General features: G+C 38.4%; 1 protein-coding gene across 2 annotated transcripts in view; it reads left to right on the top strand.

Moving 5' to 3' along the window:
* PHF24 (PHD finger protein 24) overlaps window positions 1–20,098 on the top strand; it is a 1,962,240-nt gene that overhangs the window by 1,570,429 nt on the left and 371,713 nt on the right. For both annotated transcript variants that reach the window (XM_044077480.1, XM_044077487.1), the window contains one exon: window positions 15,538–15,740. In XM_044077480.1, coding sequence (XP_043933415.1) covers window positions 15,538–15,740 — 203 coding nt within the window. The remainder of the gene's footprint in view (window positions 1–15,537; window positions 15,741–20,098) is intronic.

Below are 20,098 nucleotides of genomic sequence, written 5' to 3'. Positions count from 1 at the left end.
CACATGTATTAGCCTCTTTTGGATGTATGGGTCATTCATTTCCTTGTTATCTAATCTGTAAATGATCTGAAAAGCCAATTTAAAATGCTCTGCCTGTTGTAGCATCCTGTCAGAAACTGGAATATTAAAATACTCTAACAACTTCATGACCATGTAAATATGCCAACAGTATAGTTCTCACTCTGTGTAACTTAGAGTTAAGCCTGCATTCATTAGAAACAATGAAAGTTATGTAACACTTTGAAATAAATACCATAAAACATCTTTGTAGTGGATCATTCCATACATTGCCAGCTGTATATGAAAGCCAAACGTCAAATGTTAACATATTGTAAAAAATACCTTTCTTGCCATTCCAATGAGGAATGGTTGGTAACAAACAAGACTGCTGGTAGAGATCACCTGGAGAACCTGTCACTACCTGCACATTTGGAGCATTAATGTTACCTGAATTAACATGTTCTGAAGTGTATCTCTGCAAATCTGCATGTACAACTGTATATTCCTGCAGCTGTTTCTGTCATTCCCGTATCGTAATGTATAATTCTGCTTCCTTTGCCATGGCATTCAAAAGTTTCTGATGTGGATCCTGTAACTCATGTGTAAAAGCTTAATGTCAGTGTCCCCACCCATATTTTCTTGTGTATCCATAGTCGCATGTATAGCAATATCAGCCCTAGTCAAAATGTCTAAGACTTTCTGCATATACTTCTTAACCTGCATTTCATGTTTCTTTAACATTTGCATGTGTTTTTCCTTAAGCTCAGTCAACTTATCATCCAGCTGTTTATGTAATAATTCCTTATCTTAAAACGCATCCAAAAGCAAGCAGTAGGTCTGAAACATTTCAGCTGTCTCTACAACCTGTAAACATTTAGCATGATCTAAAATAACTGGAATTCTGTATAAAAGGTAGAAACTGTCATTACAAAATGATTTTTGACTTCATCTGACAATTTTGACTTGTCCTGCATAGTCTTTACTGACAGTTGCTGTAACACAGTTTAATGATGTTAAACAAAAACAAGGATATCTGTTTTTACAGTTAACACATTTAACTTGACTTTTATACAGTTGAACATACTGATCAAAACAATGAATCCATTTACACATATAAACTTTCTCACATCTATTTATACCAAAGAATGCTGTATTACATTTAACATCACTACTGGCTTATATATACCACTGACATAATAATGTCCAAACTTTATCAGGAGTGTGGTTTAAGTCTTTTGGCATACAATGCGTACATTCAGCACTTATATCTTTGATGGTATCCATGTTATTTCAGAAAGAGGCTTACCATTTTCAGAAATGGCTAACAGGTGATCAGGCTGTAGACCAAAACTGCAAACAGGAAACTGCCTGCCTGTCAAAAATGCTGGTGAACGTGTCAGAGCAGATGCAAAGATGAAATTTCGGTTTAACCCACTTGAAAGTTCCTGACACTGTTGAGCTGTTCAATACTGACTATATGGAGGATGGCGCCAACAAAATATTAACTAGTGCTTGTCACAGTACTTTTACAAATATTTAAAATGGTCTGAATTAAGTCTGGCATGCCACTGCTAAAATGAATTATCAGCAGGTACACAGACTAACTGTACAATTGTATATTCATATATTTAAAAAGTTTATTGAAATAAGCCGACCAAGCACTACTGTGAGATTATAGCATTTTCTTTATAACACAGATCACTGTCCGATACACTGCACTTCCTCAGCTGACTCAGATTACAAAATCTCCACCAGAAAGTCTTTCACAGCCACTTTTATCTAGTTTGTCCTTGATGCAACATTCTTTTCCTGTATTGAAGCATTCTTTGTCTGCATTCTTATCTCATCCAGAGAGAAACAGTTCTCAGCAGGCCAAAAATGTTATTTCATTGATATGATGGTCCGTAACATTTTTCTGCTGTGTTAGCCATTTTCCTTTAGCAAGTTCATTCTCTTGAATATCTGTATACATTCAACTGTTTATAATATTTCAACAAGCCTCTATTGTTAATACCATTTGTTATAAAAACATTCAGAAGTATAATACTTTTTGTTTCACACTAGCACATTCCGTTAAGCTAGTCATATTTGTTTACTGCATATTTCTTTTCTTGTACTTGCAGATGCTGTGTTCTAAAAATATCACATTGCTACTATGATATAAAACAGTTTGAAAACAGTTTTACCAAATTATATATATTTTTTTCTATCAAATACATGTTATTGCTATGAGAGAAACTAGTTTTACTTTATATAATTTTGTCAAGCCTTAGAAGCCTCATATACAGGTTTCTACATTTATAGCTATGTTCTGCTTCTAATAAACCTACCCATCATACCATAGTGCATCATTCTACGTGTGGAAGTGCTATATATACCTGAAGAGGTGATACTGACCATTTTGAGGCAGCTGAGTGATACTGACCATTTTGAGGCAGCTGACCTATGCACAAGGAAAGACTGCTAAAGACTAACCTTCTTACCTGAATGTGCAGTCTACCACTGTCTTGCAAATGCTTAACTGAACTAACAAAGATTGAGACCATTCTGTTTTGTATAATGTTTGATGCCCAGCCTTTACGCAATGATAGGTCCACCTCCAAACTGACATGCAGTTTAAAACTTTGCCTTAACGTCTGCCAGATCCAAACTAAGTAGGGACATCCTTGATGACTATAAAATAATGATTTATACTTATAAAGGGTCAGACCTGTACTGATATTGGCTATCTCATTGGCTCTTAATCCAAGTAGGAAGTGAATCTGTGTTATGTTCTCGGTGAGGTAAGGTTTACAAAGAAATGCTCCTTCCTTTCATACAGTATAATGCAGTGGACAGGTGAAAAAAGTACAATACCTGCTATAAAAGCATCCCTAGGGATGTCTACTTCCCCTTTGCATCAAAAGACATCTGAAAGAGTCCCATAATTTATTGTGATTCAAGTTCTACAAATGTCAGCCTCCACCTATCCAAAAACAAGTCATGGATGCCAAAAGCCCCTTTAACCTCCCAAAGAAAGGACCACTGTATGGAGCCAAAGGTGTTTTGAAAGTATATAAATAAGGCCTCCATGGAAGTATCAACAAATTTAGTGTGGGCTACTTGGTCTATATTAAGCCACAACCAAACGAATTCTGGACCTCCTTGCCCACCTTTAACAAAACCTTGTTACGTCTGATGAATTAGTTTCCCCTATAACAATTTATAAAGCCTGGCTAGAATTTTTGTGTAAAATTTAATTTCCATCTGCAGCAGTGAAACCAGCCTAAAATCTGCCAGGACAGGTATTTCTCCTTGTGTATTTAAGTATTAACACTATAAATGCTAATCTGATCTTCCAGGTGAAACCTTCCTTTTTGGTCTGCCGCTTATCATAAAATAAGAAGTGAATTGGCAAGCACCATCTTAGATAACTTGTAAAATTCTGCAGGGATCCCATCTAGGTCTGGAGTTTCCCGTTTGGAAGTCTGTTTATACCTGCTATAGCATCCTTTGTGACAAAAGACTGATTGTCTCTCTCACTCTCTCTCTCTCTGTTTAATCTGTCTTCATTGAGTTCATTTGACTCAAGAAGTTATGACCATGCCTCTCCTGTTTCCTGGCCTATCCCTGGTATTGAGCTTTGTGGTATAACTAGGCAGTGTGTATTTTTCTCATAGGAATCCTAGGGTAAATTACCATGCATATCCCTCATAACTAAAATACCTCTTTCTCCTTTCCTCCCCTTATGTCTGCTCACAATCCGTTTTGGTGACTTTAATGCCCTTAGGCAAATTATAAAGCTTCCATCTTTCCCATGTGATGTGAATATCACTAACTGCAATGGCTTACACTCCATCTTAAGCTGTACTGTTTGCTCACTAACTGCCTGCATATCCTTCCCTTCTTACCTATACTGCATTTCCAGATGCCCACTCTCATGTTTCATGGAATCTATCCGATCATATTTTGAATCTTTTCCTCAAATGGTATACATTTTAGAGTTTTAACCATATATATTCCTTAAATAATTAACACTTTTTCTTGTAAATGCCTTTCCATCACCCATGTTACCATTCTTACTCATTTCACACTTTCCCTTTTTCCCACTGTAGCTTTTAATGCACCAGAATAGTCATTTGGCATTCAAGTAGTAATCTGACATTCAGCCAAAGATGTACAAATTGACACCCCCCAACATTTCCATGTTTTTATGAAAAGTCAATATTTGTTCTGCAACTTAGTCTCCTGCAAGAAGATAACCTTAGCTTTCATTCTTTGAATATAATTAATACAAGCTGTCTGTTTCATTGAAGAAAGAAGACCTCCAATATTCCATGAAACAACCCTAGTTGCAACTACCCTTTTACTGTATAGATGACCTAAACTCCATGTTAAAGGGGCACCAGAAGATGTGTTTAAAAGCTGCAAGTCATACATTGTATCTGTAGAGAGAAAAAAAACTCAAAGAACAATGTTTTATACCAGTAGAGACAATTCTGTAAATACAGAAAAAGAAAAAAAGTCACTAAGTATCTGTGAGCAGAAACAGCCTATGCAGGTGAGCTTTGCCTGTTGGCAGTTAAAGTATAACAGAGATGTATTGGTCCTCTACAACATTCCCTTCAACTTGTTCATCTTGCAGTCAGGCTTAGTCACTACTGAAAAAAACTGGCCTCTGACTCATCACACTTATAAAGCAGCTGAACAGCAGTTGATCAAAAACATTTTTCTCACTCCCTTCATCCATGTTATTTCAATAGCTGGTAGGATATTTAAATCAACAGACAAAACAGTACCTAACTAAGAAACTCTGCCAGTCAAGCAACAAGCACCAATTCCACTCCTATCTGCAGTATACTAGGAGGTATATAAGAACAGTACAATGAAGAGAGGCACTTTGCCACATGAAGGAGTTACTGGACCACTTGCTGTTGAAACTATAGCACATGCCACATCAGCTTTAACCTGGTTCTTTTCTAACTGCTCCAGGTTTGTGAGCATGGTTTCCAGCCAGTATAATGAAAGTTAACCTGTCCTCCTCCAATAATTCAGTGAGTGGGGAATACCTACAATTCCACTATATTCAGCATTAATCAGACCTGTCATTGAGTACAGTGCCCCCTTTGGTATATACCTAAACAGGCATATCCAACAAATGGAACGTCCACAGAGGTCTTCACTAAAAGAATACAGGGCATAAGTAAAATGTCCTATACAGACCACCTCAAGGCCCTATCTCTGTATTCTGTATCCTACAGATTGTTTTGGGGAGCTCTATGCCTGGCATACAGGGCATCGTCAGACCCCACTCTGATAGACCTCCTGCATATCGGCAAAACAAACAGCACCAGAATTACCCATTCTAAAGGTGCCTGTGACAGAAACAGGACCTGCTGGAGAGACAGGTATGTAGCCCAGAGACCACCCCTTCTCTGGAGTAGCCTCCCCATCCATATGATGCAGAGTTCCTCTCTAACCCAATTCAAATCTAACTTGGACAACTGGATGGGGAACAGGAAATTCATCCCTGGCCTGGCACCTATGTCTCTAATGGACACGGGCAACCTGTAAAGGGTTCACCTCCCAGACTTTTACTTGTAAATGTTTCATCTCCCAAACCTCTGCTTACACTTATCAAGGGTACTAGAAGTTGTCAGAAATTTGGGATGCATGGCTAGGCTTAGAAAGGCCCTTGTGGTTGCTAGCTTAGTAAACACCTTTGAACCTATGTGTGGCAACACTAGGATGAAAAAGTACCTGTTTCAACTATTCCTTTGGTGGGGATGGCAATGTTACCAGCTTTAGTACAGGCGTAGGTCTCAGTTTTTTTACTCAACAGTGATTTAGTTGAAAGTAAATACAAAGCCTGCCTCTTCTCTTATTTCCCATGATTTCAGATCTATGTCTATTTTCTGCCCCCATTCATATGTCGTGACGTCTGCCCTTTGTGCCTACATAGTTGAAAGAAGGCATCTACTTCCTCAGGGATGTCAAACGATGTTGTCTGTCCTGCATAACCGATAAACAGTGAGGTTGGGAATTTAAGCTGGCATGAAATCCCAATTTGCTGCAGCTTGTGAATAAATGGCACCAAGGATTTCTGTCTTACGCAAACTGAGTAATTGTGGTCAGTGATTCTAAACTGTTTGCCAGCACCTCTGTGATACAATTTCCCTAAAGTTATAGTCTCCAAAACATGCCCACCCATTTAGTGTATAAAAAGAGCAGTAACTGTATGCATGCTAGATTCTCACTCAGAGCAACGCTAGGAGGAAGATTGGAACTGTGACCTGCAAGGACAGAAATAAAGAAACACAAATCAAACGCTACTGCCTCTGGTGTCTTCTTTTAGAACAAATGAACGCCTTGCATGCCGACTGCCCACCATCTCAGGCGGGCAAGGACTAACAGTACTAAAAGAGCTCAGGCCCTGCAAGGGACCACAAAGGTTCTTATAAGAACCCACGGAAACCCAACCCGGTCTAAGGGTGACTGTAATAGGTTTGGCTTACTAGGATACCCTCCAGGTTCCTCTGTAAGGCTGGTCAAAGGGCAACTGCAATAGGTCTGGCTTACTAGGATACCCTCCAGGTTCCTCTGTAAGGCCACACAGACCACTAAGTTTCTTCTAAGAACCTGCAGACCACATCTGCAGGAGCCCAGCCGTACATAAGGGAGCAACTACTGAGATCTGATCTGACAGGGTACCTAGGGCAGCCCTTGTAATGACCACTTCAGCTCTAACCAACACAACAGCCCTCTTCAGAGCTTCAACAGTCCTCTACAGGACTACAACAGCCCTCCTCAGGGCTACAAAAGTCCACATCTGGACTACAACAGCCCTCCTCAGGGCTACAACTATAAGGACACCTCAGGACAGCTACAATACGAATCATCTACTGAAAAGTCCTTTTGAGGACTACTTCCTGAGCCCCCAAAAAGTGTGATTCTTTCCAGGTAGAGATTTCTTCCCTCCTGAAATTTATACCCACCCTGTAGTCTACACTCTAGGAGCAGTAGGTTTCCCTCCCTTGTACGTTCTTTCTAAAGTTATAGTCTGGGAAATGTATAATGGAGAACTGGATATATATGATAGCTTAAATGTTGTAGAGATCATGTCAACCCACTCCATAACAGGATCCTTGTTCAGAATAAGCTTACCAGCTCCTTTCAAACAAACCCCAGTGGGTTATTTCATTTTCCCCTGCCAGTAACCCAGTAACTAAAGTTATTTTGCCTGCTCCAGATCTCAAGGTCCTCAAGTTCTACCTTAATTCTATGAGATTGGGATTAAAGTTCTATTCTTTGTGTCCCATACAAGGGAATAATTTATTTATTCTACTCTATCTTTTTTTGTTGTTGCTCAGTGGTAATGGCAGTTCTCTGCATTTCAGTTTGCTGTCTGGCATTGGCACCCTTTATGCACTGCTTGTACCAATAATGTCAATGTTTTAGTTGCTTAGTGAGCATCTACCATAATGTTTTCTTGGTACAGGACAGCCTGTGCAGTTTTGAAACAGGTATCTGCCTCTGAGCCTTGCTAGAATGCATTGGTAGCAATTTAGCTCTCTTGGGCTACAGCTGGCAACTTGGAGGTACTCAACCTGTTACCTACTCACTCAATGGAAAGGCAAGTATCGCATTTTAAGTAGAACTTCTGTTTCCTGCCTAATTCATGGCCTTAAAATTAATGCAAAAATGTATTATCATCGCTTTCAGTAAATGCAATATTCCTGCTAACTACCACATCAATAACAACACAACACCATAAGCACGCATTCAGTGATGAGAGACCTGGACACACAGATTGATAGCAGCTTTTCCTTTGATCACCATTTCTCCATGGTGATAAGAAGAGCATTCTGTACTGGTCATCTCGTAGGTAAGGGCATTGCATCCAGAGAAAAAAGAAGTTATAACCTCTCTGTACTCTTCCCTCATCAGGCCAATAATTGAATACAACACCCCTTTTGGTGTGTACCTTTTCCAGTACATGCAGCAATTTGAGAGACCACAAATGTTCCTCACAAGGCAAATTTATTTATTTATTTATATATTTAACATTTGTTTACCAGGAAAGTCTGACTGAACACATGTCCTTTTTCAGCAGAGGCCCGGGGAAAAAAGCTCCACAGTAAGACAAACAAGTTTGTCAAAACAACAGCAAATGCACAAAAGCAAAATAAAGCAGCAGCAATTACACAGAACAGCAACTGTATAGCTTACCAGTTGTATTCAAAGTTCAAGGTCTTCAGCATCTGTCCTGCGTGGATCATCTGAAATCACTGTCACTTTATTCTGTTTCATACAGACTACTCAGAGGTGATCTATGCTGTGCATATAAGGCAATCTTTGACCCTGCTTTATTGGAAATGCTGCATATCCGCAAGTCAAATGGTACATAAAAAACACACATCAAAAAACAAGGGGGCTGGAGGGATGGAGTGGCTACAGCAGAACTGATCATTTGAAAATCTACTATTATGGTTACTGACACAACTGTACTATATTATCATATTGATAATATGCAGTAGCATCAGCTATATGGGAAGATTACCCTAGCTTACAACATTTAGGAGGTGGAAGGAGCAGAGGCCAAGAGCCCATGGAAAATGATCCTAGCAAAGCCTGATCTGGACCTACAGAAGGAATCACCCTCAATGTGCTATGTAAAAATATGTACAAAAGATGAAGTAAACTGGATTCCTTCTTTTGGAATCAACCATACTATGCTTTGTAAAATTATGTACACAGGACCAAGCATCAGCTTCTAGAATACTTCTAGAATCCAACCTTTCTAAAAAGCTATGGATGAACCCAAGACCCAGGTAGAGTGGGGCCTGACCATGCCTGGAGTAGAAAATAGCCTTAGACAGCCATTTGTAAATAGTCTGTTTTGGCACAGGTTACCCATTATTATTACCTGCATAAGAAAGGAAGAACTGACCCGAAGATCTAAAAGATTTAGTTCTGTCAAGATAGTACCAGAGTTGTCTGAGGACATCCAAGGTATAGACTATCCTTTCTCCACCATTTTTAGCTTCAGGAAATAAAATGGGAAGATGCATAGTTTGACTTAAGTAATCTTGGATATAACTTTAGGCATAAAAGAAGGATTAGTTCTCAAAGAAGCCATGTCCTTGTGGAAAATGAGATATGGCTGACTCACAATAAGAGCTTGCAACTCAGATACTCTTCTTGCAGGGGTCAGAGCAATCAATAAAACTGTTTTCCATGTTAAGAACCTAAAGTCAGCCAGTTTGGATGGTTCAAATGGAGCAAATGTTAGCATCTTTAACACAAAACTAAGATTCCAAGGAGGAACCACTAGTTTACTTGGAAACCTCTTGTGCAAACCCCCTTTAAAAAACATTTTGACATGAGACTGCATTGAAAGTGGAGGTTTCATAACTAGACATGTTGAAATGGCCAATAAATGAACCTTGACAAAAGGAATAAGAAAGGACATAGGATATTAACACACAAATAGCGTAAAACCAGAAAACAACTAGACCCGAATGGGTGCTGATTATGTTGCTGGCTCCGGCTAGAAAACCTTTTCCATTTGCTACATTTGCTAACACACGATTTTCTAGTAGCAGGCTTTCTTGCCTACATTAGTATCTGCTGCAAATCCTCAGTAATCCAGGCAGTCAGCTGAAGTTGGTTGATGCTGGTGTGTATCAAACATCACTGTTTTTGTGTGAGTAGAGTAGATCCAGTCTGTGAGGAAGCTTATGATAATTCTTGCTGATCATTTCCAAATGAATGGAGAACAATGGTTGAATAGGCCAGAAGGGAGTCACCAAAATAGTCTTAGGGGATTCCCTCTGAATCTTTAGAAATACCCTGCATATTAGTGGAAAGATTGGAAAATAATGCAGAAACATTCCTGTCCAAGGAAAAGAAAAGAAAAGGCATCTGTCTTCAGGGCCTTCTTGCATGGAGTCCTACAACAGAATCTTGCAAGTTGGTTGTTCAGGGAGGAGACAAAGAGGTCTACTTGAGGAACTTCCCACAGATGGATCAAATCTTGGAAGAGTCCATGATCTAGCTTCCATTAGTTAAGATCTGCCTTTGTCCAGCTCAGCTTGTCTGCCACACAGTTTTTCTCATCACAATGTAGGGTGCCTATAGAGTGAGACTGTGCTATGAAGCTATATCTCAAGCCAACATAGCTAGTCTGCAAATGGAGTATGACTTAGTTCCCTCTGCTTGTTGATGTACCAAATGATGGTAGTATTGTCTGTAACAATCTGAACAGGTCCCAGGGACCAAATATGATTCACATAATTGAGTGGCCTGATCAGGCACTTGCACCTCTCCTTGGTGTCCCATGCAACCTGTACTTTTATCCCTCCTCAACCTCTCCCAAGCAAAGTCCAATGCATTTTTGGTCACTGACTGGTTTGGAACCCTATCACTGGGATTCAAAAAGAAAAAGGGTGTTGATGCTGGGATCAAAGCCACTTTAGATACCACTGAATCATTCTCATGTGGAGTCTTGGCAGGGGGTATCATTAGAATCATAGAAACCAAGAGACCCAAAATCCTAAGGTATTCCTCTCACAGTGATAACATTTTGAGTGGAAAACCTGTGAAATAGACCTAGATATAGATTTATTTTTACTGTGGAAGAAAAGCTCTTTGAACTGAGATGTCTAGTTAACATCCCAGGAACTCATACCTGTCTTTAGGAGTCAAGAAAGACTTTTGAATGTTCTTTTGGAATCCCAGCTTATGTAGGAGATCTCTCACCCAAGAGAGACAGATTCCTGATACTTTGAAAAACACTGCAAAGCTAAACAGACATCTAAATATAGAAAATGTGGATAACCTGTAGCCTGCAATGAGCTATAGCTGGAGCTAGACTCCACAGTCGATAGTTCAAAGGCTAAGGCAGAGAACTGATAAGGTGGTCCAAGCAAACAAAACATTAAGAAACATCTGAAGTCTGGATGAACAGGGATGTGATCATAAGCATCTTTTAAGTATAGTGTTAACTGGAAACTTGAAAGAAGTGAAAACAAAATAGTCTGAGCTGGATTAGGAACAACCTTCTAGAAAGGAGAGATTTCCTCCGAGTGGCATCTGTAACCTTGATGAATTATCTACAGAACCCATTTGTCTGAAGCTATCTGTTGCCAAAGAAAACAACGGAGATTCAGACTTTCTGGAAGCAAAAAAATGGGCCAGGGTGGGAAGAGGTCAGAAGGTCTCTGAATTGTTATTCAGACATTCCTTGGGAGAGTCAATGCTTCTTTTTGGAACCCCCCCCCCCCAACATTTTATCTTACTTGTATTTTGTTGAGACTGATTATTCTGCTTTTTGCCAAAACTGGATGAGGAGTTAGAGAATCCCTTAGAAAATTTGGAAACCAAGGGCTGAAAAATCAGAGGTTCCCCTGGATCAGCTTATTCCTTTCATCACACTTTTTGACCACGTCTGCAACAGACAGGCCAAAAACTAAATCTATATCCAAAGGGGAATTTAAAATGTCATTTTTAACATCATCAAAGGGGTTCTGAGAATACAGCCATGGAAATCTCCTTAAAACAGCACCAGTGGCCATAGCCCTGGAAGAAGTATCAACAGAGTCATACACACACTGTAAACAATGTGTAGTCATGTATGCAGAACAAACTAAATTATTTTAAGCAGATTTTTCTTCACAAGAAGAAACTGCAGATAAAACATTTCGCATACTTTTACAATTAGTCAGAACAAACTTTTACAGATGAGCCTGACAATTTAAAATTTTGAAAATCAAAGTTGCAGAAGTATACACTTTTTTTACCATACATAATTTTCCTGTTCTTAGAAAGAGTAGGATTGGAATTAGCCAAGTGATTAGCAGCAGTGGGATCAACTAAGGCTGTAGCTGCTGGGCCAGGTTAAGGAATTGTGTATAACAACTTAAAAGACTAAATAACTTCATCCAGCCTATTTTCCAGAAATGCATTCTGTAACAAGTCAAAATTATTTTCTGAGGGACTGAAAATCCTTAATGTTCTCCTACCAAAAGCAGTGGCACATTTCTAGCAATAGTTTCAGAGAAAGAGAAACCACCACAGGGAGAATCAGAACCTAAGCTCTCATCTGACTCTGAATCAGAAGTCAAAGGAGAAAACCCTATATCTGCACCTTCATCTTCCTTTTCATATTCGGAATGTTGAATCTCTTCAGAAAAAGAAGCATCCCTCTTTCTTTTACCAGAAACTACTTTACAAAAAGGATCAATAGTCTGAATTAAACCCTGAGTCAGACTCCGTAAACAACGCCTGTCTAAGGAAATTTGATAGGGAGTAGATATATGCTTAGTTTTATGCTTCTACTTGATGGGAAAAATGGGACAACCATGTTACTACTGACAGTAGCACCTTCCCCAGGGATGGGCACAGCATTCTGACACAACAGGGAAACCTTCCCTGTTCTTTCTCCTACTGCTGACAAAAGTGGTTCTCCATTGCCAACTGAAGGGACCACAATAGCTGCAGGGGATGTGGCTAACCACCACTCCAAAGTGGCTGTAGGTGCTACCCAGAGGGATCCAGGGTAAAAGATGAGTGGTCTGATGTGCAACAAATACCCACAGCAGAGTCACCCACCTGCAGCTGAGACAAATTGCTAGCCTACTGTGATGGCAAAGGCTGTTAACTTTTTCTTTCTGTGGCTGGAAAAAGGGCAAACTATGGGCCTGATTTTTTTTCTGTAGCTGGAAGAAGGATCAACCATGGGGCTGGTAGTTTATTCCATGGTCTAGCTACAAATGGTGCCTCTTTCCCATGGAAGAGAAGCAACAAATGTTGGTAAAAACTACACTGTTTTAAAAGTCACTTTTTCACAGAAAAACACAGTAAAAACACTTTAAAACACTTTGCCAGACACTCAAAAAACAAAATACATTTCTCTACAGAAAAAAAAAGTTTTTCAGCTGTTTTATACAACTTTTAAACTGACAGGAAAGAAGAGTGCTCTTGTTAAAGGAGTGTACTCTTCGGCAGCAGAAAAGCTGTGAAGGGCTTGGTGCCCAAACTTCTATTTTACTCAGCTTAGCTCAAGCTGTCTGACAGTTTGGGTCCATGGAAGATGCCCTGAAGCTTTGGAAGCTGGAAGGCTGTTATATCATTGGCAGATTTAATCCATATAGTTAAGGCTACTGCGACGGTGACCAATATGATGAACATTGTGTATCCTGCACACAATTTGTTCTCTTTGGTATTGATATAAAGTTATGATTTCTGTAAATAACCAAGTCCCTTGTAATGACAAGAATAGAAAATGAACCACTTTGCATAGCCAGATGAGTCAGAAGGAATTATTAATGCCCTATGATCCACTGACTTGTTGAACAAATTGTTTCACTGAACATTGTGTTTAATCATATGAAGACTTGCATAATCACTACTGAGAATACAAGAAAACATGTATAGCACTGTAAAAACATGTATGCAACCACAAGAAAACATGTATACTGCCCTGAAAAGTAGTTTCCTGTTACAGTAGGAAACAAGAAAATATAAAGAAAGAGTTTTGTTATCTCTGTTCTAGTCCTGGAGAAGATATATTTCTACTCTAGAATTCCTCCTGTTAATTCCCTGAAAGCTGATTTTCTGAACAGGGGGTATTACATTTCTTGGAATTTTGCATTATAGTGAGGTTGTTGAAACACTATAAAACGTGTTTAGAAGTTCTAGTAAGCGTCTTTTTAAGGGTGATCAAAGAATGCAAAGCTGATACTGATTTGTGTGAGTTAACCAGGTTACATTCTTTACATCAGTGTTTCAGGAAGTAAATCTTCTTACCAAATCTCTCCATAAGCCTTTCCATCTGTCCTTATTCAATGAATGATTAACAGAGTCACAGACTTCAATTGAAAATGCTTTGGCTTTAAAGAGATAATGACTGACTCCCCAATTTTTGTTTTTTTTTGCCTTTCCCTTGGTGGCATGTACAACTGTACAACCTGTCTGCCTTTTTTGTGAACTGGAGTTTGAGAGATAGGATAGGGTTTTTAGAAGCACAGTAGAAAATCTCCTGAAGGTGGCTTAGGGGACACTTCATAGCGATGCCCTCTGAATGCCACCTGCTGAAGTGTATGAGGCACAGCCAACTAGGCAGAGGTCTTTTAGCAGACCCAGGATACACTTAAGGGATAATATCTCTCAGCTAGTCTGGGAACACCTGGACATCCCACAATATAAACCGGAGATGGTTGCTGGGAATTGGGAAGTCTGGTCTTCTGTGCTCAGCTTGCTACCACTGCAACCTCACTAACACAAGTGCTAAAAAATGAAGAAAATTATGAAGATTTGAACACTGACCTCCTTAATTTCCAGATGCTTCTTTTTCTTTAAACATCCAGAACACTTCCTACATTTGTTAACTGAGTAAGCCCACTGCACATAGGTTTCTGTTTTGAAGAGTGACTTGAAAGCAATGTCCTTATAAAGTGTCCCCTAAGCCACCTCCAGGATATTTTTAGGGTGAATTGCTCAACTTCACATAGCAAAACCATATAAAATGCAAACCATTTTTCTCTGGTCTTGGAGAATATTCCACTTTTCTTTTTTCTCTTGCCTTCTTTTAGATAAGTTGATACGAATGCAAGATTTATTTTTTTTTTTTGGGGGGGGGGTGATTCTGTGAACTAGGGACTAATTGCATAATAATGCACAATTGACCAAAACACACTTTGGTGGATGAATTTATATTGGGGGATCCCTCTTATCAGACTTTAGAGCTATTTATATTAAGTAGCAGTTTGAAGGGGTACAGCTTCCTCCATGTGGATGGGGACTTTGCGCTTACAAAATTGTGGCTTTTTTTATCTTGTAAAGTGCAGTCTGTAAAAGTTTTTTTTTTCTTTTCCTTTAATGCCATTAGTACATTACTTTGGTCAGCTGACCTAGGTCATTAAGCATCAAAAACATATGTATGAACTACAGAACACTATCCTTAACTAGAAAATAATTTAAACCCATACATATATTGTAAATGGGTTTTCCAGCAGATAGTAAATATAATTTTCTTAGATATGGGGCATGTTTGATGTTGACTGATAGAAGACATGAACAAACATTAACAGCTAAAATATATCTCTGCCTTGTACCATTTTGCAGGGATACTAGATCATGCTCACACCACAGTTACCTAGGTGTAGAAGCCAGAGCGGTTATTGCGACTTACAAGCAGCTTCCGATTAGAACTGCATTGTTGCCATGGCTTAGTATTTGCTATGGTTGCACTATGGATGGAAAGGAGAGGATTAAGTTATCAAGATGTTCATTGTTTGGAATGTAGACCATAAGGCACTTGAAAATTACAAGTCTGATAAAACCCATTTCAAATAAAATAGTGCAAATAAAGGGATGCATATGTATTGTCCTATTTATTAACACACTTGCATGTTTGTTGAATTACAGCCATAGATACGAGACAGATTACAGATGATCCACAGATACTATTTTGAACTGCACAGGTGATGTCTTATGTTGGTGTTTTTAATTTAATCAAGATCAACTCATTACCATTTTACCGCCATTCTCCCTTAGAGTCGTATCTGACATCAGATGATTTCTTGCACTATAAACACCAAGTGCACAAACAGCTGTTTGAGAAGCAGATGAGTGAGGAGCAGGAGGAACAAGCCTTGCTGCAGTTCTCTGCCCTTGACCCTGACAAGAAGGGTCAGATAGAGTGGATGGATTTCCTGTGCCACGAGTCACTGATTGTACTAGAAAAGCTCAGAAGTCAGGTAAGAGATTTTATATTGTAGTCACATTTGCCTCTTTTATGAGTTTAATCAGAAGTCTTGTAAGGCATATTTTATACAGTTGCGTGATCTGATTATTTTCATATATTCTGTCAAACTGCAAGTTGTACATGCTGCAGAAGAATAAAGTACTCTTGAAGCTGAAGAGTACTTTTACTTATTGTAACTTATATCATTGTTTGCTTGCATACAGTTTAACACTTTTCACTAGTCAGTGTTATAGTTGGTGCCTTAGAAGTGTTAGTTCTCCATCAAAAGAAGTAGCCAAAGAATTTCTCCTTTTACATTATATTTCTACATGGAAATTACTACTTTTCCACAATGCTCAATAAAGACAGAAAAAAGTTCTTTTCAGGGAATTAGATGAAAAACTGCCTTCATTCAATGGTGTAAATGAAGGCCAAGGTAAGCATATTGGAGGTCAAAATGGGTGTTGTCTGTTGTTTGTTACTACATTGTTCAAGCTGTTGTAGTGATATAAGGTACATGTCCCCATGTCTCAGTATATCTCTGAACTATAGGTTTACTTATTGTGAACTTTGCACAATTTTCTTCTGCAAGTACAACTGAGTGGTCACTCACCTGCTTATTAATTGTACTGTTGATGTAGTTAAAAAAATAACATATTACTGATTTCATCCCTTCTGATCAAACTGAGTTTGCAGTATTTGGTGGAAGAGTTGATAAGAAATGTGATTAGTTTCTATGTTTTATTTAACCTATACTTGTCTTCATAGCTAGAGTGGCTTTTGAGCTAATTAGCACCATTTTATTTTAATGTTTCGTATGTCTCTTTATGCAGTTCTGCCGAAGGTACTTTTGTCGCATTTCAATTTAATTTGTGTCCAACAGATATCTTTTGTTGAATGCAGTAGCTGACACATCAGCTTACAAAACACTCCACAGGCTAATAGGAGGCAACAAGAAAATAAACTAGACCCATTAAAAGCACTGCTCTCTTCCCACAAATGCCCTAAACACAACTTTGTAGACTTCTCCAGCTCTTCAACAAATAAGCACACCTACAAGCTTTACCATTGTATTTACCATATATAAGGCCTCTTCACTTTTATTCCAGCTTCTCCCAAAAAACAACATCCATAAAGGTCAAGCATAAATTCCTGCACTTTACATTTCATTATTTTAATGCATATTCTACTCTGTGAAAGCTACACTGAAACTAACTCTGGCTCTCTAACGAGTCAGTACAACCATCTCCATCCCGCATCCAGTGTACACATAAAGTAGAAGTGTTAACTTGGCTCCTTTCCTCATCACCCATAACCCCACCAGTGAGTAAATGTCTTAATCATGGAATAAACATGACTTACCTAATATAGAACAAAAACACCAAAAATCAGGAGAAAACCAGGTCTTAAAGACCTGTTTTTATCCTGATTTTTGGTGTTTTTGTTCTACATTTTTCTTTGGTATGCACTGCTGCTGTTTCCCATTGCCTTTTCATAGGTTCATAGATTAGTATTAAGCTAACTGCCCTTGCGAGCTATATTATGCCTAGCCAATTATCCCTTGTGAGACTCAAACCCTGCACCTTGTGTTTGTAAGGCAAACACCTTAACCATTAGGCCACCCTCCCAACCTGTTTTGTTTTTCTTAGATGACTTACCTGATCTTGATCATTATTTACCAGATACTTCTACAGACACACACAGTGCTCATCCAGGAAAACAACTGGGGTGTGTTTTTATTAGTACAGACAATCTAAATATATCAGTTTATACACAACACCTTCACTGAAGGTAGAAACCCAAAACTAGCAATCAGTTAAACTGAATCTTTCCAACTTTCACATGTAATTTTGAATACTCTAGCTTAACTCCCTTCTCCGAGCAACCGTGACAGATTCAAACTTCTACTTAATCAAATTCCACTAACTGCTATTCCCAATGACTACATTATCATTTTAGGGGACTTTAATGTCAACCCCCTGAGACATATGTAGTCTGCTATAACAGATTATCTTTCCAGCCTACGGATGGCACATGTTCTATGAACATATTGAAATATTTCGAAAATTACAAAAAATACCTTACCAGATCCCATAGTTACCAATACCCAGTGTGCATCTCACTGCTCCAGATTCACCCAGCCATACATTCTCAACATTATAAAGAGCCTCATCATCCTTCTCATGTTGTTGTTTGAACTTATAAAATAAAACACTTTCCAAAAATTGCCCAAATAAAGCTAAACAAAACAAACAAATAACTAAATAAGTTCACATATTTAAATTAAGGGGTAACACTTGAGAAAACTGGAAACTTTCCCTATCCTTTGAAATCAAACAAATATTTATATTCCTTAGAAACTTAACCCAAAAAGCCACTTGATGGGATAAAGTTATGTACATATAAGCCTCCTAAAAAGTTCACCTGTGATTAAAAAAAAAACAAAACAAAAAAAAAAAAACACTGGAACCTAGTAAATCAGATTACATGTCAGTGCCCCTTTAAAAGCTCCTTAACAGAAAGTGGATTTCACCCTACAACAAGTAACCTTTCTGCAAGACTTCCTCAAGGAATTTTCTCTCTTTCCTCCATCCCAACTCTAACCTGTCACAATGCGTCCAAATACCATGATCTCAACCCTATGTGCCTCCATTTTACATTAAAACATGTACAGTAAAATAAATAGGAAAAATAATTGATAAAATACCATAAGATGCCATCTCAGGTTTGGATGACCCTTATCTTTGGTTTATCATCCTCTGTAAAGAACACCTACTGCATCCCTCAAAATCACTTATAATTCCTTTTTTCCAAAATACCATGCTAGTATTCTCCAAACTTGTTATTATAAAAGCATTTCCACAAATACCCAAACCAGCTTTCATTGATTACTACCCTCCAATCTCAGTACTACATGCCCTTGGAGAATACTTGTAAAAGTCAACTGCTATCAGGTACTTAACTACCAATCAACATAGAGCACTATGTCACAACTTGAATGGATTCTGTTCGGTAAGAACATTAATGTCTTTCTACATGGTCATAGATGTTATGCAACAGAATATGGACAAAGGCAACATCACAGGCTCACTTTTTATTATCCCAAGACCTTTAACATGACTGACTACACTCTAAGAAACTTATTTATATGGGCAAGAGTAAATAGACAAGCCATCCAGTAGTTCAAAAATTTCCAAAAGGACAGAAATTTTGCAGTTATATGGATCAGTCCTTTCTCCCATATTGCTTTCATTATTCATAAACACAAACTCAACTGATCTTCCTAAGCAAATGATGATCTTGTATGCAGAAAGCATGTTCATCTATAAACCCAAAGTAATCAAACTACTACTATAAGAAGACCGTCTACAAATCTTTAAGTGGCTGTCAAACAAAATAGTAATCTTAAATGCCTAAAAAAACTAAATATATGATATCTGGAACAAAACATCTTTCTTCCTTACCCTAAGACTGGCAAATAAATAATCATCAATAATCAAATACCCATATAAATCATAAAGACTTCAGATATCTTGGTAACTAGGTAGATGAGCACCTTAATCTCTCAATGTCTTACAGAGGTTATCAAAGCAAAAATAAACCTATGGCTCTTCTGAGCAGCAAAGATCTTACACATGGAGCACTACTTCCATCAGCCCCCAAAAGGAGCCTCACAAGCTCAACAGATCACTTTTGCTAGTATATGTTGATTCATCACCTTTGCTCCAAATCAGACAGCCACTGCAATATCCTAGCGAAAGCCAACTGGTCCTCATTAACATATTGAGGGGAAATGCTGCTATACACTCTTCAAATTGTTAATATATTGTCAGTCCAGTCCTTTGCAAGGAATTTATATCAACCTGCCTCTAATTATACACTCTAATCACTTCCAACCTCCATAATACTCTACCAAGTACCCATAACTACATTATACTGTACAGAACACATTTTTTAGTTTTGGGATGTCATTCTTGGGAATCTGTGACCCCTAACTGGGAAAAAGCCAAAAGAAGTAGTAGTCTTGGGAATCCTTGCTAACTGTCTTAAAAATAATTACTTCCTACCATATATTCAGGACCAATCTCAAAAAATCCTATTCAAAGATGCTACTTGCATGTGTTATAAAATTACATAATGTGAAAGCCTTTACTGTAGGCGTGTATTTCACCACAGCTGCTATCTCATACTCCAAAACATTCATAATAGATTTGTTTGTGTTCTCCATTCTGTAAATATAAATAATTTTCTTGATTTTGCTACTGACCCCTCTACCCTTTTTTTACAGTGCTATAAACTATGTTGCATACCTCTCAACTTTTTCTGGTTTGGGACTCAAAATAGCAGGGTGCCATGAATTCCAGATTGTCC

Source organism: Protopterus annectens, chromosome 1.part1 (genome assembly GCF_019279795.1).
Source record: "Protopterus annectens isolate FY-2018-M chromosome 1.part1, PAN1.0, whole genome shotgun sequence".
In the NCBI taxonomy this organism is placed as follows: domain Eukaryota; kingdom Metazoa; phylum Chordata; order Ceratodontiformes; family Protopteridae; genus Protopterus; species Protopterus annectens.
Note: the sequence above shows the minus strand (reverse complement) of the source record. Positions and strands in the feature narration are given on the sequence as shown.